The 24,097-nt window shown below is 40.9% G+C and overlaps 2 protein-coding genes and 1 long non-coding RNA gene across 3 annotated transcripts; 1 reads left to right on the top strand and 2 right to left on the bottom strand.

Annotated features, from left to right (window-relative positions):
* Positions 1-1,170: 1,170 nt before the first annotated feature.
* Positions 1,171-2,387, top strand: LOC120734057 (olfactory receptor 1500-like). The gene has a single exon (XM_040032624.1). It carries the CDS (start codon positions 1,183-1,185, stop codon positions 2,152-2,154), a length of 972 nt encoding a protein of 323 aa, XP_039888558.1. The 5' UTR covers positions 1,171-1,182; the 3' UTR covers positions 2,155-2,387.
* A 3,366-nt stretch (positions 2,388-5,753) lies between these two features.
* On the bottom strand, positions 5,754-12,137 carry LOC120734081 (olfactory receptor 1500-like). The gene is made up of 2 exons (XM_040032654.1): positions 11,292-12,137; positions 5,754-5,948 (listed from the first exon to the last, which is right to left on the bottom strand). The coding sequence occupies exons 1-2, from the start codon at positions 12,096-12,098 to the stop codon at positions 5,754-5,756; spliced, it is 1,002 nt and encodes a 333-aa protein (XP_039888588.1). The 5' UTR covers positions 12,099-12,137.
* An 8,660-nt stretch (positions 12,138-20,797) lies between these two features.
* On the bottom strand, positions 20,798-22,277 carry LOC120733606. Its single transcript, XR_005695866.1, has 2 exons — positions 21,896-22,277; positions 20,798-21,591 (listed from the first exon to the last, which is right to left on the bottom strand). It is a non-coding gene; the product is annotated as an uncharacterized LOC120733606 (long non-coding RNA).
* Between the last annotated feature and the right edge of the window lie 1,820 nt (positions 22,278-24,097).

A 24,097-nucleotide genomic window follows, 5' to 3' on the forward strand; every position in this document is an offset into this window, starting at 1 on the left:
ATTTAGCCAGTACATCAGTGCCCTCGCTAATACCATCAAATCATCTGGTTAAAAACCTTGGTATCCTTTTTGATACCAAGATCAACACTTGAATTTTGAAAGTCATATCTCAAAGGTTACCCAGTCTTGTTTCCTTCATCTGAGAAATATTGCGAACAACAACCCTTTACTGTGAGTTTGTCATCTTGAACTTTTAGTACACACTTTAATTTTCTCCTGTGTTGATTATTACAATTCACTTTTCACATATATCTCTCAGTTCTTTCATAGCTCATCTTCAGTTAGTTCAGAACGCAGCAGCAAGGCTGCTAACGAAAACTAGCCAGCAGTCACATATTAAACCTATCCTTGCTTCCCTTCACTGGCTTCCAGTGAAATTCAGAATCCACTTTAAATTATGTTATTAACATATAAACTTTACATGGACAGGCCCCTGCACACCTTATCAATGCAGCCGACCTTTTGGATCTAACCAGGGCCTTCTAGCCATGTATGCGTGTATGTAGGGATGAATATCCCTCAGTATGGCTGATTATATGCCTGTTTATGGGTCTCTATGTTTTAACATGTAGATTTAACTTCTATCTGTTCTATGTGTTGCTTTTATTTGAGCTGTAAAGCACTGTAACTTGATGTTTCGAAAGGGTGATATAATTAAGTTATTATTATTAACAATAATAATATTATAAGTCTTAGCAATGAATGGGAATTATGAGATTGACCTTTAGCTGCCAAGAAGACAAGGGACAAGCCTATTTCTTTCTTTCTTTTTTAAGTGGGTGGATAATACTTGTGAACCCAGGTAGTCCAATACAACCACTGTGACCTGCTGTACAGCTGCAACCTAAAATAAAGCACCTGGAGCTTGGACGCTATAATCTGACTCCCGTATTTTGAATGGTGTTTGGCTGGCTGCTGAATTGTGTACCCTATGCACACATGCACACACATGAGGAGAGCAGTACACAAGAGAACAGAGTACTGCTATAAGTATCAGAGCACAAAGTTGCTCTGCTTATATTTGTAAAAATTCAAATTTTCAAATTCAAATTTTATTTGTCACGTACACAGTCATACACAGTACGATATGTAGTGAAATGCTTGTAGCTAGCCTTCACAAACTAGAGGCAGCCTACACAAACGAGTACAGAGAATTATAGAAGATTAACAGAAGCTCTATACATGGCATTGATTAACTCAGCTGCTGAGAACAACATCACCTTTGTGCGACCTGCATATTTTATAATAAGTGGTTTTATTGGCATACCTAATATTAGATATTATTTTGTCTTTCTGTGTTTTATTTACATTCTTGCAGTGGTGGGAAACACATTAGTGATGATTGTAATAACATTGGATCGCATGTTGAGAAGTCCTAAATATATTGCTGTTTTTAACCTTGCATTTACAGACCTGTTAAGTAGCTCTGCTTTGGTTCCAAAGGTTGTTGACATTTTTCTGTTTAACCATTATTATATTTCCTACAATGACTGCTTGACTTTCATGTTTTTCTGCTTTACTTTCATTTTTATGCAAGGTTTTAATCTGGTTGTATTGTCCTTTGACAGAGTCATGGCTATCATGTACCCGCTGCACTATCAAATGAGAGTGAGCCACAAGCTCATTTTATCTTTGATCGCTTTTTTCTGGCTTCTTGCCATAACTCTTATACTCATTGCAGCTGGCCTTCTCACAAGACTTTCTTTTTGTAAGTCTGTTGTTATTCAGAGCTACTATTGTGATCATGGTCCTATGTATCGTCTTGGCTGCAATGATGTTACCCCCAATCGTGCAATTGCTGGTTTGGCACTAGTTATAATTCTTGGGTTTCCACTGGCATTTATCGTGGGAAGTTACTGCTGTATTGGCTATTCTTTGTCAAAAATTTCTACATTTAGGGAAAGAGTGAAAGCTTTCAAAACCTGCACAGGTCACCTTTCATTAGTGGCAATTTATTTCCTTCCATTTACATTTGTGTATATCTTTGGGAGTGTAATACATCCAAATGCTAGAATCATAAGCCTTTCTATGAGCACTGTATTGCCTCCCATGTTAAACCCGATTATCTATGTTCTTCAGACACAGGAGATCAAAGAGTCATTAAAGAAGTTGCTGAAAACTCGAGTTACATCCAAAATTGCCACAAAATATTAAAAAAGGATTTAGACTTGAATGTCTGCAGTGCCCTCTGCCATCTGATGTAAAAGATTTAGTCTTTCTGTGACCAAAGAGATTCTGCTCCTCTGTATTTTTCAGGACTAAGATGTAGACATTATTTTAACTTTAGTCAGTTTTAGTAGCAGCAATCTTCTTTTTTCTTTGAATTTGTTGTTTCAGTACCTGCGTGTGCCACTGTTATGGTACTATTATAGAATCTAAAAGACCATAGAATTGAAACTACAAGTTAATATAACTGAAAAAGAATATTCAACAATAAAAATATAAGTGAAGTAATACCAGAGTAATTTCTCTTGCATGACCATAGTAAAATGAAATTGTAAAAGCTGCTTTCCATTACAATCATTTATTTTTTTAAAGTCGTACAATACCACGTGTCACATACTAAAAAAATGTGAAAAATACGAAAAATATATCGATTCTCACATTAAAATATTGATGTTTTAGTAATTTAGATTACATTTGTAGTTTATCATTAACAGGAACACAGTGGAAAGAAACTATAACATTCGGATTGTCTACATTCAAAGGAACTACTTCCTCTTCCACCTTTCAGTCATGTGCGAAATACGGCTGAATAAATGTCTCGCAGCCCCTTGACTCACAGCAATGGCTGAGCGTAATTGGAGTCATGTGTGGACGTATTTTACCTCCACAAACAGCTGAGACATGGTTTGCGATACATGTGGCAAAAAAGTGCTCCAAGAGTGAGGTGTTGTGGCCATACTAGGGAGACATTCAAAAGGGCTGTTGGGCGGGGGAGGGGGGGCTAAATACATTTTACAGGGCTTATTTATTGGATAAAATACGTTAAATGTCACCGTTATTATTGGCCGGCCCGGAAACGGTCCAAATTCACAGGCTGCTTCCACCTGAGGACCCGGCCTTTGCGGTCTAAAGAAAGCCGGGTAGTACGGCACGAGCTCCCTCGGTGGAGTGAAACTCTGCTGTCTGCTCCTTGCTATCTAAAATATAACCGGGCGCTGACGTAAACTCTGGACCGTCTCAAACTTCTGTTTAATCATTTTCTGTTTGACGTTTATTCAGCTGTGTGAAAGCCCCGGAGGAACCCTCCCGAGGGATTAATAAAGTTAAATTTAATTGAATCTAAGAGCCAAACCGATTTACTCATGAACAAATAAAACACTGAAAAAGCCAAACAATAACATTTTTAAGTTATCAAAGTGACTCATATATCATGTTTAACCCGAGTAGCGAAAGATCGCCGGGGTTTGAAGATGATGTGTCGGTCGCCTCAGATATTTGAAGTTTACACAGCTACATTCTCACCTGAAAATATGTTAAAAAAAATTTGCGACTGTTGAGACAACGCCGGTGTCTGCAATTCTTTTGGTCCTGGTAGAGATCACGCTGAGATGTTTCCATGTTTTACACAATCCTTTTATTACCCATTATTCTTACAGATCCATCTGGAGATCAGCACACTGCATCCTATGCAGTCCTATGCTAAAGGCTGATCTAAAGAACTCCACACAACAGTTACAGTTATAACCTCTGGTCTCCTCCCCCCTACAGTAAACACCCCCACAATGGAAATACACTAGTACAGTGGCCAAGGGTGCTGACACCCTGACCCCCATCTCCTTTTAAGGTCTTTGTCTGCCCCTCACCCTCAGTAACTCTTGCATCCTGGCCTGGGGATGGGGGTTGATTGTCCTCCTGCCCTGCACCCCAGTTCTTTGTTCCCATTCCAGGCCTTCTTACACCCATTAACGGCCATATTGTAATATTACAATCAATCCCAAACTATATTCTCTTTATTCTGATGTATATTACGGAATCTATCCTCAACATGGCTCAGAAAGAGAAATAAGAGTAATATTAAAAATAAGTAGTTGGAATTGGCTGGGCCGCGCTATGAATTCTGCGATGTGGTTTTTCAATTTTGTTGTCCGGGAGGAAAATCGGGAGAAATTTGGGAGAACGGTGGCTCCGGGAGATTTTTGGGAGGGGCACTGAAATTCGGGATTCTCCCGGAAAAATCGGGAGGATTGGCATGTATGGTTGTGGCAACACCACTAACCTCGTCAAACACCTCAGAGTAAATCATATCACAGAATATGACGAGCGTATGTTGAGGCGAACTGAAGAGGAGGAGAGGGACAGGTGCTGCTAGCGCGAGATAGACGTCTCTCACGGAGTCCTTTAGTGCTGCATGCAGGCACAACTTAAGTTTTTTTATTTTTATATGATGAACTCTGCATTATTAAGTGATAAGAACAAGTAATCTGATGCCCTGTAATCATTATGATGCTATAATTTGAGATACAATAAATAAAAAAGTTTTCGTACTAAGTATCCGTACGGATCAGTATCGTCGATACCACCCTGAATATTACTTGGTATCGGATCGGAAAGAAAATCAGTGGTATCGCACATCACTACAATTCACACTAAAACATCCACCAAAACTGTGAGACAAAATGCACAAAGGGAATGAGCAGTGTTTGAATCACTTTTGTTATCTTAAACTGTGTTTAATTGCTCTGCATCCGGGGACACTAGTGTACAGTCACCTCGCCTCAGCGGCCGCTAGCCGACTGAGGAGAATAGCGCGCAACCACAGGAAGTGACTTTGTGAGAATTCAAAGGTCACACAAACAAAATAAAAGCTCCCAAAATACAAATACAGACATTGAGTAGGTATAAATAAACACATATACATAACCAATACTGACAAAGCAAAATAACACTAGAGGATTGATCTTTGGTGAAATATAAATGATTTTTTAATACACCCGTTACATTTTGTTTTTTATTCATTAAAATAGTGCCTTATCAGCTTAGAGTGACCTGCTTATAGATTAAAAGCCTAAAGTGTCTGGATGTGGGTGGATAATTGTCCCCTCTGCCTGCATCAGCATGTCCCTGCTCTGCGGGAGTTTCCACGGCTGCCTGCACAGAAGCTCTGTCAGCCAATGCACTGTTGGCCAGAGCCGAGCAATCAAACTCAGGATGTGATGATTCTCCCTCACTCTGGAGAAAGTGGGAGATATCAGAGGGGGGGGGGGGGGGGGGATGTGTAAAGAAGGATGGTCCAGATGGCTGAACCTGACAAACCTCTCAGGCAGACCATGTGTGTGCGAGTGGTCGATGACCGCCCTTGCAATACACTCCAGAACATGGCAAGTGAATGGGGAACATTCAGCTTCTGCACCTGTGGGAAAGGAAGGGCTGTTAGGCCGCCTACTTCTTTTTTCTGGCCTGGTGACTGACAAGCTGACAGCCCGCACTCCTATGTTGCCTGAGTGGAGATGCCAGGGCTGCCTGGGGCTTCATTTGTTTTGGGATCTTGAACTGAGTGGGAGGCTGGGTTACCACTTGCGCGAACATTCATCACAGGGCCAGAGATGTTGTTGGCTCAGTTTTCCGGGGATGGCCTCATCATCCCTCTTCCTCACCTCACATTTCTGCTGCATGGAAGCCAGAGGAGTCCCAAAAATGTTGTCAGTCATGATCAACATGTCCAAGATGTCCTCCTTCCTCTCTGAGAGGTTTCTCAGGTTGAGCAATCTGGCTCTGCTCCTTTCAGTCATGGTGGACTGAAAACAGTCTTATTTTGATGGGATTCTGGGGGTCCTGGAGGAGGCCATAGCCAGCCCCAAATGGAGGTGGGCTGTGCCTAACTGTTCCATAGGGGGCATGCAGAGTAAGGCGTGCTTGCCCATGCCCTCAAAATTAGGGCCCTGTATAGGGCTTCTGCTGCTGAACGGGCAGTCCTTCCAAGAGACAGTTACCTCTTCCAGTAGCTCCAAGAAGACGGAGAGTAACTGCTTTGCTGCCCTTATGGCCTGCGCAATTTCTTCCCTTCTTAATATGATCTGGTGGTCTCGGTTAATACATTTGTCCTAGCGTTTCCCACTGTAAAATGTTTATACATGTTTTGCAGTGGGAGAGGCTGGTGTGCTCTAATTCTCATCCTGGAGAGTGGTCGTAACATTAGGCTTGGCAGCCTAAGAGGGAGGTATGAAGATTTCATATTCTTCCTCGTCGTAATTAAACTCCAACACATCATTTTGCTTTCTCTGTGTTGTTAGGAATATGGCTGGGATGAATAGACCTATATGTTTCCACTCTCCCTAATTACCCTTTTGTGTATATTTTGTTTCATTTTTCCCTCTGTTCATTGACAGGTCATCTGCTCACCTTGTACCATGTTTCTGGTTGTCATACTTCATGCTCAGGTGTTCCATCTTTAAGTATTCCAAGTTAATGTTACATGTCCCTAGTGTTTAGTTTAGTCCAGTTTTCCCAGTTTAGTCTTAGTACGTTTTGCTTTAGTTTACTCCTGTCTTCCATTTGTATCACTCTCCAGTTTTCCGATTTAGTCAAGTTTTGTTTCCACCTGAATATGTTGGAACCAGCAGACCTTTAGTTTAGCAACAATTTTGAGTTTGGTGTCTGTGTTACTCCGCTCTGCATCATATGGATATTCTCCACTAGAGAAGAGAAGGGCCTCAGTTGGCCCAGATTGCTATGGCCAACCCAGGTTTTATGGATTGCCTACCGTCTTGGCTTGCCAGCATCACCCACAACATCGTTGTTCTGAACTGATTAGAGTCAGCAACCTGCGTCTCTCACCAGCGGCATACTCACCAGCTCTATCACTGCCATTAAGCCCTTCAACATCCATGTTGGCGCTGCTGCGGCAAAGCCTCTAAAGTCCTTCCAAGTCCATGCCACCACAGCAATGAACAAACTCCTCGGCAGGCATGTGGTCTGAAGATGGGGAGCCTATTGTGCAGACGTATCGTGTGAGCAAAGTATTCAAATACAACTAACTTGCATGAGCATGTACGTGCCCCACAGCTGAGTATGCTCGGCTTCTGCAGCTCCATCAACAAGCATTTGGGTGCACTCTGAGGAGGGTGCATTTACTCGCAGATGAAAGAGGGTACTATTAAAACAGCGCTATTATTATTATTTTTTTTCTGTTGACGGTTTCTATTAGCTTCATCTTTATTAGCAAACTTACTCATGGGCAAATAAATAAATAAATAAATCACCCTTGTAAAAACGATCACCGTTGTGATCAGTCTATCTATGACAGTCAATATATTCATCCAGTCGCCCAACCCTAGTGTTCATGGACATGTATGTTGAAAATGTTTTTTGTGTCGCCGAATCAGCTCTCCCAGATACTGAGACTCTGCTCAGGCTCCGTTTAATGACTGAAGAAACTGTGAAAGATGAGAGATGGATTGTGTTTTGGATTTGTGGAAAACACATTTCCCAAAAGACTGTAAATACCAGTGGTTATCCCTGAGTGCACCCTTCTCATGTTTCTTTCCCCGGGGCAGCCGCAGTCCTTTTTTTTTTTTTTTTTTTTTCTTTTTTTTGTGTCCCGTTTGGATCTATAGCCATCAGAATTGTTGTCTTAAGGCCAAGAAAGATGCCAAGCGGATTTATTTTACCAAGTGGATCGTCATGGCCTTGCCATATTGGTCCATTTGATTGACCTTTATTATAATTATGAATTTATTTTATTTTCAGTTGCTACAAACGGGACAGACATGACTGGAGGATAGGACAGGGAGAAAGAATGAAAGAAAGAGAGGGAGAGAAAGAAAACCAAATGGGAGAAGAGACGGTGAGAAGGGGGGGAAGAAAGAAAAAAAAAGAAAAAAAAGGAAAAAGAACAAAACTCCTGGGTCACCTGTATGGAGAAAAAAAAACAGAAGAGAAAGCAAACAACAAAGAGCAACATAATAAATAAAAAAAAAACGGCACCATCACAATAAACTAGCTAGCAGTAGATATCAGTAGATACTAAATAATAAACGATATTGTGCAGCACGCAAGATAGACAGCGCACAATGTGCTTTGAGGCAGCAGCCAAGAAAGCTGTAGTCCGCGTCTGAGAATACCCGTGTGTACACCTGTGTGCATACCTGTGTGGATCAGCATGCTTGCATTCCAAAGGTTTCTCCATGTAACGATCTGCTAGGGAGTGTGGGGAGCCACAGCCCCGTCCTCCAGGGCATGAAGCAGGTATGGAGGAGATCAAAACTCCAGACATCCAGAGGCCCCCAGAACACAAGAGACCAAGGAAGACCAACAGAGGGGCAGCCGCGCCACTGTCCCAGTAAGAGCTGAGGAGAGTCCCAGATGAGGGCTCACTCAGCAGCCGCGGAGCAGAAGCCAGGGGGAGTTGCAGTGACGCGCCCGTGAGCTCTGCCGGCAGCCAGCTGTGCCTGAGTGACCGAGCCCCAGGCCGAGAGGCCGGGGGCACCCCACCTCCGAAGTGGCCCGAGCGAGCCCCAGGCTCCAGGCCCCGATAAGCGGCCGCCAAGGAGTGAGCCGATGTGTACCCGGACGCCCACCCCCAGACACAAAGAACCACCAACGCACCGACACCTGAGGGAGTCCGCCACTGGCAGGGGAAGTGGTGGTGGGTGGAGATAGGCCTCCAAACCTTGGAGGGCCTGAGATGTCCCCAGAGAGGTGGCGTCTGATACCCAACCTGACATATAGACACAGACATACAGGCACACACAGACACAAACATCCATTCCCACCCTCATGCTCTCATATGCACTTACTCCACACTCAACCAACATGGAGACAGACATAAAGAGACGCTGTACACACGGTCACACTCCCCAAGCGTACTCTACGAACCGGGTCTAGGTACCCTTGCCCCTGGAGGGGGGAACTGCACCCAGACCCAGGGCAGCCGCAGTCCTGCCTTCCCCGCACCCATCAAAATTTCCCAGATGAGGGTGGCTAGGGCCCAGCCACTCCTTGTTTCTACTCCTAGGGTGGCTGCAGTCCAGCCTCCCCCTGTACCCAATCCAGTTCCCCAAATGAGGGTGGCTAGGGCACCTGACTTATGCTTTAGCAGGAAAACTACATCATAGCTACATTGTAACTGCAAATCCCTTGGAAACTGTACAGCGTAAATTGATTGCCTGATAGCAATTGGGCTGTTCAGTATTACTGATTCCTCCTGTGCATTTCTAACTTCTTTTTCGCCATTGTTTTTGATTTTATTAGTGAGAGAATAATAATTTTCTTATCTTATCATATTCATATAATGAATACTAATCAAAGCATCAACTTAAGGACTCAAAAATTCGTGGTGGGAAGTTGTTGAAAGTATGTATGTAATGTACAAAGAAGTAGAAAACCTTGCCTGCAAATAAAAACTGATAACAACAAACAGCAGGGACACAGAAGGGAAAACAACTCCCTACATTTAATTTGTTTCTATTGGCAGGCAATGTTTATAGCACACAACCACGAAGAGCAGCTCAAAAGCTGGCTAGTTAATGTCTTCACTCAGAGAACCAATGTTACAACATAACCACACAGCCTGTCACGTTTAGTAGCTGTCTGTTCCTCTTCATTAAACCATGTGATCATAGAGTTATGAGTAGAATTTACTCAATCGGGTCACTACACAATGATTCAGTTTATTTGCCACAAAAAATAAAGTTTCTAGGTTTCTACCAGTTTAGTCAGTCCTTTACATAATATTTATATTTTGGTTGGACATTCTTTGAAACAGTAATCAAAGGTTCCTGATATCCACATAGAAGGTGGAAGAAAGAGAAGTTGGAATGCTTCCTGACATATTCTCAGAGCAGACAATGTTTAAATATGTTTAACCCTTTAAGACCTACCATAGAACCAAGTCCGCCAGAGCTTATATTATATTTTTACATGCTGTGGAGCCATTTTTGGGAGCATTTCAAGTTGCTATACATCAATACAACCATTATAGCCCAGATTTTAATAATATGTATTCATTAAGTGCATAGTAATTACATAAATTGCAAAAAAGTGCAATAAACTACAAAAAAATTGAAAATCGTTTTTGCTTTTTTAACATATATTTGTAGTTAGAGAAATTTAAGAGGCTTATCCCTCAAAACTGTAAATACAAAAAAGTTGCACAAAATAGTTTCCTACCACAGGAAATTTCTTTTGAGTGTCTTCATAGTTTTATTTTTGAAATACACCAATTTTTATACACTGCAGGAAAAACGAAAATAAATATTATACTGCAAATTTGCAAAAAAGCAGCATATGCATCAAAATAAACTATTTCCAGCAGTGCAATATGAGTCCTAAGCATCCCAGAAACGACACAGAAAGGCATAAAGTCAAAGATAACTTTTAAAAAGACCAGTATAGGCCCTGAGGCCCTGATGGTAAAAAAGACTACATTTCCGCGAAAATGACGTCACTTCCGGTTTCGGGCAGGTAATGGCGGAAATGCAAAAGTTCGCGCTGACATCTATTCCAACGTAGGAAGTGTTATGAACAGCTGATCGGATTGGCAAAGCGTGTTTCTGGAATATTATGTTTTTGTTCCTGCAAGCGCTTTTTATGCAGTTTTTGCAAAGCTTTATGTGGAAGGAAACCGTGACCTAGGACAAGCTGATGGCATAAGATGTAAGTACAACTCCTCCGGTTTCATATGCAAAAAAATTTTTTGCGCTAGCTTACGTGGTTGCAGTGCTACTGGGATTTAAAAATAGTTACGCAAAACAGAGCGTGTCCGCTCCGATCGGCTCTAAAGGGTTAAACAGTCATTAAAGTGTATTTATTTAGTTATATAGGGGCTTTAATAAATTCCCTTTAAACAAACAAACAAACAAACAAACAAGCATATGTCATGTTGCAATGCATACATCTCAGAAAGGCAACCCTTACATTTGGCTAAAGATAAATGAGATTACTTATCACTATCACCTCACAGCATCGAGGTCCCTGCTTTGAACCTAATCTTTCACCTTTCCATACATGACTTGTCAACTCCTTTTTATTTTATTTATTTTGTATATGTAATGATAAATGGTTCATAAACTGGCCATAGTTTTGAATAAGTATCTATATGTCTCTCTGTGTTGGTCCTAACAGTAACAATTACAATTGCTTAAAAAATTCACAAATCACAAATCTTTGCTACATGTGCTTTAAAATCAAACGCACATTCCCCCGTGAAGTGTGACATTTGTAATTTGGGTTCTGTTTGGAAGTACTTAACCATAATTCAACACAGTTTTTATTTTATAAGCATTCCTTAAATAAACAAAGGGGTAAAAATATTTATGCCAAATTTATTCTTACTTTTTAAATTTGACTTTTCTATTTTTGTAGTGTGTTGTGATTCTTAAGAACTTCTTCAGAGATTCTTTGATTTCTTGTGTCTGAAGAACATATATGATAGGGTTCAGCATTGGAGGAAAGACTGATGTCAGAGACAGGTTTATGATTCTGGCATTTGGCTCTATGTTTGCACCTAGAGTAAATGTGATTAATATTGGGAGGAAATAGATTGCCACTAATGAAAGATGAGCTGTGCAGGTTTTAAAACCTTTCATTCTTTCTCGAACTGTGGCTACCTTAGCTAAAGCATAGCCTATACTCAGATAACTCAACAAAACAAACAAAAGAGGAAGCCAAAGAATAAGAGCTGGCAAAATCCAAGCAGTTATATCGCTGGGTGTATAATCATTGCATGCAAGCCGGTATATCTGACCATGGTCACAAAAAAAGCTTTTAATAACAACTGATTCACAGAAAGAAAGCCTTGTAAGAAGGCCAATTGCAATGAGTACAACAATAATGACAAACACCCAGAAAGAGGCAATTAAACAGAACATGAACTTGTGAGTCACCTTCAGTTGATAATGCAGTGGGTAAACGATCGCCATAGCTCTGTCATATGACAGTGCAACCAGATTTAGATCTTGCATTGAAAGGAATACATAGCAGAAAAACAGGAATGTCAAGCAGTCATTATAGGAAATGTGGGGGTGATTAAACAGAAAGATATTGAGAACCTTTGGCACCATGGCGGAGTTACCTAACAGATCAACCAATGCAAGATTGAAAACTGCAATATATTTTGGTGTTCTTAGATTGTGATCCAAATATATTGAGGCCATGACAGCTGTGTTTGCCAGGACAGAAATAATATAAACAAGGTTTGGAGGCCTATCTCCACCCACCACCACTTCCCCTGCCAGTGGCGGACTCCCTCAGACATCGGTGCGTTGGTGGTTCTTTGTGTCTGGGGATGGGCGTCCAGGTACACACCGGCTCACTCCTTGGCGGCCGCTTATCGGGGCCTGGAGCCTGGGGCTTGCTCGGGCCACTTCGGAGGTGGGGTGCCCCCGGCCTCTCGGCCTGGGGCTCGGTCACTCAGGCACAGCTGGCTGCCGGCGGAGCTCACGGGCGCGTCACTGCAACTCCCCCTGGCTTCTGCTCCGCGGCTGCTGAGTGAACGCTCATCTGGGACTCTCCTCAGCTCTTTCTGGGACAGTGGCGCGGCTGCCCCTCTGTTGGTCTTCCTTGGTCTCTTGTGTTCTGGGGGCCTCTAGATGTCTGGAGTTTTGATCTCCTCCATACCTGCTTCATGCCCTGGAGGACGGGGCTGTGGCCCCCCCACACCCTCTAGCAGATCATTACATGAAGGAACCTTTTAAAAAAACAAGCGCGTCCATGCTCACAGGTGTACACACAGGTGATCACACCCACAAACTACACCCTTTTTGGCTCTTACCTCAAAGCACACTGTGTTCTGTTGATCTTATGTGCTGCACAATAATGTTTAATATTTAGTATTTACTGTCATATTCCCATATATCATTGTGATGTTGTTTATTCTATTACTCTTGTTCTCTTCTGCTTGTTTTCTTTTTTCTTTCTCAACAGGTGATCCAGGTGATCGATATGTGCATTTTTTTTTTTTTTTTTTGCTGCCCATTCTGTTGGTTTTTGTTTTTTGCCCTTCTCCCCCGTCCCTCTTCTCAGCTGTTTCTCTTACCCTCTTTCTTTCTCCCCTTCTTTCCTCCAGTCAAGTCTGTCCCGTATTCAGTAAGTGAAAATAAAATAAACAATAAAAGGTGAATCAAATGGACCATTACGGCAAGGCTGGGATGGTCAATTTGGTAAAGTAAATCCGTTGGGCATCTTTCTTTGCCTTTAGACAATAATTCTGATGGCAAAAGAGCCAAACGGGACAGGCAAAAAAAATAAAATAAAATAAAATAAAAAAAATACACACATATATATACATATATATATATATATATATATATATATATATATTATATATATATATATATATATATATATATATATATATATTAGGGGTGCAACGATATTCGTATCGATATTGAACCGTTCGATACAGTGCTTTCGGTTCGGTACGCATATGTATCGAACAATACAAAATTTGTAATTTATTTTATCAACTTTCCTTCTGACGATGCTGTCTGTGTTGAGCGCTCAGTGAATCTGCGTTCGACTACTCCGCCTAGGCTCGACAGTGCAGCCTAGGCGGAGTAGTCGAACGCAGATTCACTGAGCGCTCAACACAGACAGCATTGTCAGAAGGAAGAGCGCAGGGCAAGCTAGCGAGACAGAAGTTAAGCTCTCCTTTTAACATGGACCTCCCCCACTCTCATTCAGATCTGGCGTTTGGAATTATTTTGGTTTTCATGTGACGTATGACCCTGAAGGTAAGCGAGTCATGGACTAAAGTAAAACAGTATGTTGGATGTGCCACGCAATGCTCAATTACATGGGTGGGAACTAGTGTGTTAGCGCAGTTAGCTCGTTAACGTGTTGGCCGTCTAGCCCATGCACGGGGCGATCGGCGGTAGCTCGTTAACGGAGATTTGCCGTGTTGTGGCGTTAAGGTCATTTCAACGAGATTAACCTGAAAGCACTAGTGGGAACACAACGAATATGACTGCACATTTACGCCGACATCATCCTAGTGCAAAGACAAAAACAACAAGCATGCTACTAACTTTAGCCGAGTCATTTAGACAGCTGTTAGCACATGATTCTCCTTATGCTGCTGAGAATATAGCCCAGAAGAAGCGGATAGTATAGCTTTTATTTTGGAAAGAGACATTTCTCTGTAATGAACTCTATTTTCCAAAGATGAGTGATTCCTCAATCAGATACAGGGCTTGCAATATCGCTAGCCCGACGTCCCGGAGCTAGCGATTTTTTCAGTCGGGCTACCAAAATCTATCTCTTCCCTGCCCGTCGGGCTATTGTAGGAAGGAAAAATATATGTCAATGCTTTTGCATTCTTTCAGAAATGTAGCTGGGTAATTATGTCATTGGCATCGGTGAGCCACTGTCAATATGTGACATATTGAAATCGCGTTTGAATTTGCGCTTGTTTTTTTGCTTTCACTTTGCAATCGTGCGAAACTGTGTATAGAGAGCGACAGCACTGATCTGTGAGTGATGATAATTTGTGCACCAATTCCTCTGACATCGTCTTATTAATCGTTAGCTTACTATGCAAACATGACAAGTGAAATCTCCCGCAGCAAGCTTAAACATGTGAGAGGTTGATCACGCAGAGAATCGCTGAGCTTATGTGAGTGCGTGTGTAAAAGCAGCAGGATATATATTTTAGTTCTGCTGAGCCAAATAAGACAGGTCAGGGTGAAGAAGTGACAACCAAAGAAAAGCTTACCACAAAACGGAGAAGTTATGACAAATCAGACTATAAGGCAAAAAGAAAGTGCAGCTTTATGGTTTCATGGACAAAATAATTTCTGTGGCTGCAATATGACGAGCTAAATAACCAGGGCTGCACATAAGTGGTCCGCAGGTGCGCATTTGCTGTCAAAATAAAAAAACACGCACAAGGGTTAGGGTTAAATTTAAAAACTGTACTTTTGAGTTAAAATATATATTTATAATTTTAATAAATGACAAATTAAAAAGGCATGAACATTTTTTTGTATCGAAAAAATATCGAACCGTGACACCAAAGTATCGAACCGAACCGAACCGTGAATTTTGTGTATCGTTGCACCCCTAATATATATATATATATATATATATATATATATATATATATTTCGGTGTTCTTAGATTGTGATCCAAATATATTGCGGCCATGACAGCTGTGTTTGCCAGGACAGAAATAATATAAACAAAAAACAGAAAGGCATAATAATATTTTATATTAGGAATGCCAATAAATCCACTTATAATGAAAAACGCAGGACGCAAAAAAGTAATATTTTTACCAAGTGCAGAGTTGAAAAGATCCATTGGCAAAAAATCTTACATTGCCTAAGCTCTGATAATGCAGACAGCAGTACTGCACATTATGATTCTCTTATACAAACTGGAGTACCCCAGATGAAGTTCTAACTTTCTGCAGATCCCCTCAGTGTCTACCTTAAGTGTATTGTACACCTATTCCAAAAAGGCCTAAGCTTTTAAACCCATAACTGCTAACACACATAGGTGTTTGTGTGTGTGTGTGTGCTTTCACACACTATAGTTTCCAAATATAAATGTTTTATTTTATTTTCTTTGTTTGATATAGGATTTTAACTTTTCAAGCTGTAGGCTCTGTTTCTCAATTCTACTTTTAAATACTCTAGGAACCACAAGTAAGCCACAGACTGAGAGCAAAGATCTCTAATGGGGTGATACGGCACTATAAGGTCAATAAGATAAGATGGAGTCTGATTATTCAAGACTATATGTAAGGAGCAGAATTTTAAATTTGATTTTAGATTTAACGGGGAGCCGGTGAAGAGAAACCCATATAGAATAAATATGCTCTTGGGTGCTGGTTTAGCTTTAGTGGGCTGAGCAGGTGACCATATGCCGTATGGCTAAGAGTGGCTGGCCTGGGTTCGAATAGGACCTTTGGCCCTTTGCTGCATGTCTTCCCAGCTCTCCCTCCGATTTCTTGTCAGTCTCTACTGTCCCTATCAAAAAAAAGAAAAAAAATACTAAAAAGGATAAATGTGTTCTCTCTTTCTAGAGATAAACGTGAAGTCATGCCGGCTCGGTCCCCTGATCAACAAGGTCCGTGTCAGGTGTTGAGGAACCAGGGCACCCTGATGAGAAGTGGGCTACTGGAACAAGAAGGCATTGGTAGGCAAGAGACGAAATTGGGCGTTGTTGGAATGCTACTACGCAAGTAACCCCGGCGAAAGGCGCTACACGAATAGGATGGAATCTTCAATATACAACATCCACATTGAGCTACTAGTTGTTTCACAGTCAGAGTTTCAACATTCAGAAGAAGGGATTGTACTCACAGCTAGAGATTGACAAGGCACAACACACATGCTACGGCAAGGGTGAGCCAGGAAGACACCCGAGATTGGGTACAGGTCAGGCATCATAGCAGCTAAGATGAACAGGCACATGGATCAATACATGACTGGGACACAGAAAGGGATTGGCAAGAATACCAGAGGTGCAAAACACCAACTACTGGTAGACTAGGACCCTCAAGCTCCCACGCCTCTGGTAGAGGACCCGAGCTTGAAGCATATTAAGGGGGAGTTATCTAATTGTGTGTGTGCGTGCATGCGTGCGTGTGTGTGTATATTTCACAGTTCGGGTCAGTTTGATACTTTGGTGTCATGGTTATATATTTTTTCAATACAAAAATAATGTTCATGCCTTTTTTAATTTGTAATTTATTAAAATTATAAATATTTCTTTTAACTCAAAATTACAGTTTTTAAATTAAATGTTGCTGAAACATCAAAATAATAAAAATAATAATCTGATGGAGAGTTTATTACAGAGAAATGGCTCTTTCCAAAATAAAAGCTATACTATACCCTTCTTCTGGGGTATTCTCAGCAGCATATTAAACATACCAGGTCACCATAAAATGAACCTCTCTCTGATGGACCTCCCCTAACACTCATCTTCTGAAGTGCTAGCACCGCATATACAACAAAAACAACTTAAATAAAAGGCCCACTTAAATGCAACCCAAAACATAGTTTACTAAATTTTCATGTTTTTCTTCAGAAAAATTGGGATGTCCACATGTTCTGCTGACAGTACAGATCTGCTTGCTGTGACAATGTCACCTGCTGTGGAAAACATCCTCTCACTTGGGACAGAGGTTCCAGGTACAAGCAAGTAACACTGTGCCACAGTGCCAACTTGGAAAGATGAGGGTACGAGCTCAGTTGTTCCTTCCACCATCTCAGTGGGTTATCATCTGTGGGAATGCAGTCTGCAAACCTGTACAAATTATTTCCTCCTCTGCCACTTCAGCTGCAGACCTGGTCCTTGGCTCCTGTGCCACGAACAGTTCTCCAAACAACTCCTTCATGGTCGACTTCTTCTCTGGTGAAGATGCTGATGACTAATCTGAAGAGTTTGCTGCTTGAGTCTCTGCGGAGGTCACAGTTTCTGTGGTGCCTGCGGCTTGGTCCTGAGGAAATATAAACAACCAAACTGTTAATTGTATTTGGTTAAATAATATTTATAAATCAAGCAGTAGCAACACATCATGATTGTTACATATTTTAGGGTATTCAGCCACTGTATGTTCTCGTTCCTGAGTTAGATTCTGAATGTTCTTCATACTCTTCCTCACAGTGTTGTCGGCCATAGCAGCATACACTGCAGTTTGCTGTTGAAGGTATCTTTCCATTATATCATGGGAGGAGTTCCATCTTGAATCAGTTTTTCTTCACTAAGCTGCAGCAGTTGTTTTTTTTTCTTAAACACACATAACTATGTTTTTAGCATTGTCAGTAGTTACAGGTATTGTCACATTTGGTTTCACTAACTTTCAATATTCCACAGCTTCTGACAGACCTTTGGCTAAGTCGCCAGTGGCATTACTTTTGATGAGGCATGTCTGCAAAACACTGCTTTTCATCTGCCATTCTGGATCAATGTAATGTGTGGTGACGGTCAGGTAGCTCTGTGTAGCTCTTGACATCCAGCCGTCTGAGGTCAGAGCAACAGTGGGTGCTGCTGACACTGCCATCTCTAATTTGGCTTTTGTCTCCTTGTACAAAGCAGAAACTGTGGTATCGGTGAAATAGAGATTGACAGACCATGTGACTTTCGCGCATTGCATTGAGGGTACGAGTGGTAACAAAATCAAAACACTGCATCAAGCGCTAGCATTTCCAGCACCGGTAATCAAAAAGGCAAAAAAAAAACGTACGAGGAAAAAAAAAAAATCAAAGGAGTTAAAGGGTTAGACCCATACAAACATACAGAGTGGAGTAAGGATGTTAGTATGCTGCCCAACTTTCATCACGCACATATTTATTATTATATATATGGTCCTAAGTGCGAGTGCATACACTCACAAAATGTTTAGTAACTTCAGATCCCTGCAACAAGCCCAGGTCCACTTTACTTTGGTGATTTGGACTATTCCATTTCACAGCTGTTGTTACATTTTTTTTCCCTTTATCTCCTGTACAGGCCAACGCAATCTATTTATCGTTTCAGGTTGTAGTATTAAACAACATTTTCAGATCTAAAAAAAAAAAAAAAAAAAAAAAAAAAAAGTGTTTTGTAATTCATTCAATGTATTGTCTTTATTTATAACTGGCATTATTGTTTCATTCTATTATAGAATCTTACAAGAAAGATGCAAAGTTGTATTCCATTGTGCTTTATTAGCTGCTTCGGTGAAAAACAAATTAACAATGCAACAACAACAACAACAAAAAAACTATTGCAAAACAACATACTGGAAAACAGTTATTGAGGAACCTAAACGATACCCATCCCTATTCAATACATATGCGTACCAAGACAATGCAACCGAAAGCACTGTATCGAATGGTTCAATACAGATCCATGTATTGTTGCACCCGAAACCTTGTGGTGTCCTCGGGTCAAAAATCATGTAGTTTGAGTCATCATTGGAGACCTCTATGGTGTAATGGCAGAAAGCAGGTAAAACCACTGAACATGAAACATATATCTCACCTCCAAGAAGCTCAGCCACAAACCTGTAGTAGACAGTTCAAGAAAGTAATTATTAATCTACACAATAACTGTCCACTATAGAGATTTTTGAAATAGTTTTATTTTACTGCATGGCTCAAGAACAGTCAGCAGCAATTGGAGTTTTACCTGCTCTGATGGCGTTAAAATGACTAGCTTGTGCTTTTGTTTGTCTAAAGCAGCAAAAACAGCCTCTTGATTTCCACCCTGTGGAAACATCCTGTATGAGTGGCTCTTTCTGTTGCTTCAGTGTTGTTTGCTCCTGGTGTAGTTCCTCCATATTAGCAGGGTTGTGTTTAAAGTGACCCACTATCTTGTGACATTTTGCTAATACGTCACTCAACCCAGCATTGGCAAGGCTAACAGTCATAAAACTGTGGAATTGTACGTGAAATAGTCTTTCTGCATGGCAGTTGGATCGCCTAACGCTAACTGTAGCACATTTTCTTACCCCCTATCTTCTACCACTGATGGTGGTCTACAGTTCAGAGCAAGTAAGTTTGTCCGGTGTTGACTAACTGCTTTTGGTCCTGAGGCCAATCATTTCATCAAGTTGGGGCTGCTGACACATGTTGTTGGTACTTGAATTGAGGCTTACAGCTCCCACAGCTTCTGTGCTCGCTGCATGTCCTTTGGTGGTATGCAAACTCCTTTTTTTGCACAGTTTGCACAAAACCACGCTTTTATCAAAGTTTCTGTCGGGTAGTCTCTTAACTAACTGAAGTCTTTCATTGACCTACCAAATATAAAAATTTGTACTCTCTTTCTGTCCAGACACATGGCAGCACTTATTTAACAAAATAATAATGCAGACATAAGTGTACACATTAATTTTTGACTGCTAGTGAAAATTGTTTTCTTTACTAATTACTCTCTCACTGAACTAACAGCCAATCCCTCAACATGTTTGTACTCTCTGCTCATATTGCCTTCAAATTTGTTTGTTGTTTCACTCAACAACAAACAAATAACAAAACTAACAAAAAAAGTATCTTCAAGTACCGAATTGCATTATATTTCCTCGCATCAATATACAGGCCACAAGTAGGGGTGACATGTGGCCCCTGGGTGTGAGTTTGAGACCCCTGGGCCCTATTTCAGGAAGCCGGTTTAGAAAACTCAGAGTGAAAAACGATACTCAGGGTTGAGTAACCCCGAACTGTCCAACTCGGAATATTCGGTTTCAGAAAGGCTGATAACAATTAGTTCAATCAACGCGGAGTTGCTTTAACCCCAAGTTAAGCACGCGCACGAGGATACATAAAGCCCTGATTAGTGGAGCACAGATTAAGCGAGTCACCATGGAGACGGAGGGAAAGAAGGCGCGGTCAATGTATCTTACAGCGCTTGAGGCCGAAATTCTGATGGCAGCATATGCCGATAACATGCAAATTCCGCGGAAAAAACAGTAACACAGCCTCAGCTGCAAAAGAAAGGGAGCATGCATGGCAAAACATAGCCGACAGAGTCAATGCGTGAGTGTTAATTTAAACATTGATCTAGGGATTTCCACCCATTTAACACGTTATTTTATTATATTTTATTTTATTTTTTATTTCATACATTTTATTTTGTGATGTGATGTGAGCGCAGGTGCAACCCAACAGGCCCCAAACGTTCCTGGCAGCAAGTAAAAATGAAATATAAAAATATAGTCCAAACAGGTAAGGTGTAATTGTATTATGAGCCATAGTGCTTGGTCTGTTTGTCCTACGTAAATCAATTGCAGTTAGAGGCTACATTAATTTCCCCTCTGTAAGTGTAACACTTCTGGAGTCGTTACAGTATACTAGGACCAGTTAGGTTCGACTACTAGAGCAGTAATGAGCGTAGCATGTAATAAAGACCACAGACCAGTAAATACGTTTAAATTGCCGGCTTATTATTTTGTGAAGACAGAGAATAGACAGTTATAGACACATTACATAAAACATTCAACATCACACATTTAAGGAAAACAAGATATTTCTTTCCCCTTTTTTGTTCAGTATGTTCTGTTAGTTCATCCTATTTATCTCAAAACCTTTTATTTGGCTTTAGAAGGATGTTATTTTCAACCTAGGTTATTGTTTTATTTATTTCAAGTTCTAAGTTCAAGTTTATCCTTTGATCTATTTGCATTAACACTGTGTTATTTTAAATCAACTTTAGTTCTTTAGGCCCAAGATTTAATTTAATCTTGGTCTAGGTTCACCTTTAAATTCTCAACCAGTTCTTATTTTGTTTTAACCCAACAAAAATATTTACATTTCCATTAATACCATTACAGCATTAAAATGTAAGGTTGACCAAAATAAATTACAAAAATAAATAAATAAATGTAAAACTGAAAACAATTCAGCAAAAGGCTGAATAAACCCCTTAAACAAACAAATAAACAAAAGAAAGTTGTCTCTGTGTCCTTTAACTATTAATCCTGGAATTACTCCGAATGATTATCCAGTGCTTTGAAAGTCCGCTGTTCTTTTGCAGAGGTGTATGGATTAATCCTACCAGTTTTTTCAGCGAAAGAGCTCAACGTCCAGCAGGGGGCGTTTTCCTTTTTCCTGCTCGGTACAGTTCAATGGGTCCATGGGTGGCTCGCCATCTTGTTTCTCGCTCAGCGGATCAAACTCCGATTCTAGCTCAGCATTTCCCGATCCAAACCTTAATGGCCTACCATAACAACAAAATAAAGTGCATAAACATTCGAAAATAACACACGGGTAGCCCTTAAATAACAGTAAAAGTCCGTTTTTTCCAGCTTATTTAGCCGTAAATGAGGTGACGCCAATATGGCGCGCTGAAACACCGTCAAAGGCCTTTGAAGTACAGCCTGTGTGTCGTTTAAGCACGAATCCACCGTTTTTAACATAAAACAACATAAATCTGCTACCTTGGCTCTCCATTTGCATGAAATGAGCAATATAATACAACAAAACATTTCTTGCATGAAATAAAATACAATTTCTGAACTCACCAAGTCCCGTTTGGTTATGTTCACAACGTCACCAAGGCAAGGACAGGTCGGAAAAACAAAAATACATTCTCCAGGGCACAAAAATGGCTTTAAGTAGATTTTTGGCTTATTTTTTACTATTTTTCCACTCATTTAAGCAGCAGCTCTGCAAGGACTGTCTGCATTTCTCTCTCTCTAGCGTCAAAAAGAAGGAACAACCCGACTGGGTGTGGCTATCACAGGAGTCACGCTGCTGCGTGCCCTTTCACAATAAGAGTCTCAACACATATTTTAGCCATTTTACCTGGATGAACATAAAACACCATGAATTAGCAAGTTCTGTACCCTTTTAACATGTTTTTAAACACAAATGAAATCCTATAACATGAATTATATCATTGCTGATGTTTTTAATGAATTTTCTAACCATTATGATGTATTTACTGACTATTTATCACCTGTAATATATTTCTTATGACTGTTTATACTAACAGGCTTTTATTTGTTGTTAGCTATGTTAACCAGGGTTACATAAGCACTTATTGAAATTATCTGAGCACATTACAAGTACATATTTGCTTACTCTGTATGCTCAAATGTGACCCGTTATAGCCAACAGAAAAAAAAGCGGAGGCCCGAAAAACAGGTGGGGGTCCTCCACCACCACCACTCACAGAGGCTGAGCAGTTGGCTTCCACATTTGTGATAATGTTGGCAGCATCACATATGATCTTCACAGTGCAGAGAACACAAATCAGCATCCATTACTATAATGAAATAATTTGTTAGTTTGAAATGCTACAGGGAACTATGTACCTGTACATTAATGCTGTGGAAAGACTTCCTGTTCACATAGTCTCCTTCATTTACTGAAGGAGCAATGATTGGAATGTGAGTGCCATCTATACAGCCAATCACGCCTGGGAACCGTGAGAATAAATGTAAAATTTAAGTAGTAGTTCAAATATCACCACATCATGAATTAAGTTTTGTTCATCCTGATACCTGCAATTTTGTGGCATCCCTCTTTGATAAATCTTGTGGGTCTATGACCGGGGAACACCACAAACGAGTACAGGAGACGTTTCAGTGCAACTGTAACATTCCTGACTGCCCGACAGACGGTAGCCTTGGAAACGTGCTCAGCGTCACCAATATTATACAGAAAGCTCCCGTTTGCAAAAAACCGAAGTGCAATACAAATAATATGTACAGAACTGAGAGGATGTCCGCGATGTGTCACATGAGCAATATTAGGCCTGAGGATGTTATTCAAATAAATTATAGATTGTGCTGAAAAACGGTAACGTTCACACAGGAAATCATCAGGAAATGATAAAATGTCCGAACGCGCTCTAATCACTCTCTCCTGGCGGAGAGCTCTGCGGAGAATTTGGGCATCAACATCTACTGGCTCTTCAAGGAAGGAGCACGCCATGTCTGACACTTCCTACAGTCAGGTTTCTGACAAAGAGGCGGAGAACGTCAGGGTTAGTTGACGTAAACCTGCTAGGGGGCAGGTTAGCTTCACGGAGTGTGTCGTCATAGTAACTCACTCAGAATTAATCTAAACTCGCTTTGTGAAACCGAAAACCCAGAGTTTTCGTTAACTCAGGGTATACTTACTCAGAGTTTGCACTAAACCGGCTTCCTGAAATAGGGCCCCTGATGTAAGTGAATGATCTTCCAGTAACACTGCGCCCCCTGGTGGATGCACAAGAGATCACGACTGGTTTTCATAAATGCTGCTTGGGTGCGTTAACATTCCTGTTCGCACTGTACATGTCATGTAGCTGTGTCGAACTCGAGCTGCGAGTCATATTTTTGGCGCTACGTTGTAGTGAGATACGTTTGTGGGTGTTTTGTGCGGCTTCGGCTGTCCTTTTAACTGTTCGCTGGTTAGCTAGCGTGAGCTATAAGCTAACAGCTAGCCTGGTTAATGACGCTAGAGTTCCACGCACATGTAAACAGCTCGTCTCTACTGCTTTAACTGTTAAAACAGAACACAATACTGCGGCTGACAGGGTTTAATATGTTAAACAGCAGCTTGTTTAGTTTAAACAGTCTGCATTAAGCTGGGCAAACACTGTGCGATTTTTTTCAGTCGCATTATTAAGCTCCTGCTCAAACTGTACAATTAAATCGCAAGAGTTAGAAGTTCATAGGTCACAATGCAGGGTCTCACACTATATGGCCTGATGCTCTGATGCGACCTGAGTGCTC

The sequence above is a fragment of the Simochromis diagramma genome, unplaced genomic scaffold (genome assembly GCF_900408965.1).
Source record: "Simochromis diagramma unplaced genomic scaffold, fSimDia1.1 OVJJ01000216.1, whole genome shotgun sequence".
In the NCBI taxonomy this organism is placed as follows: Eukaryota; Metazoa; Chordata; class Actinopteri; order Cichliformes; family Cichlidae; genus Simochromis; species Simochromis diagramma.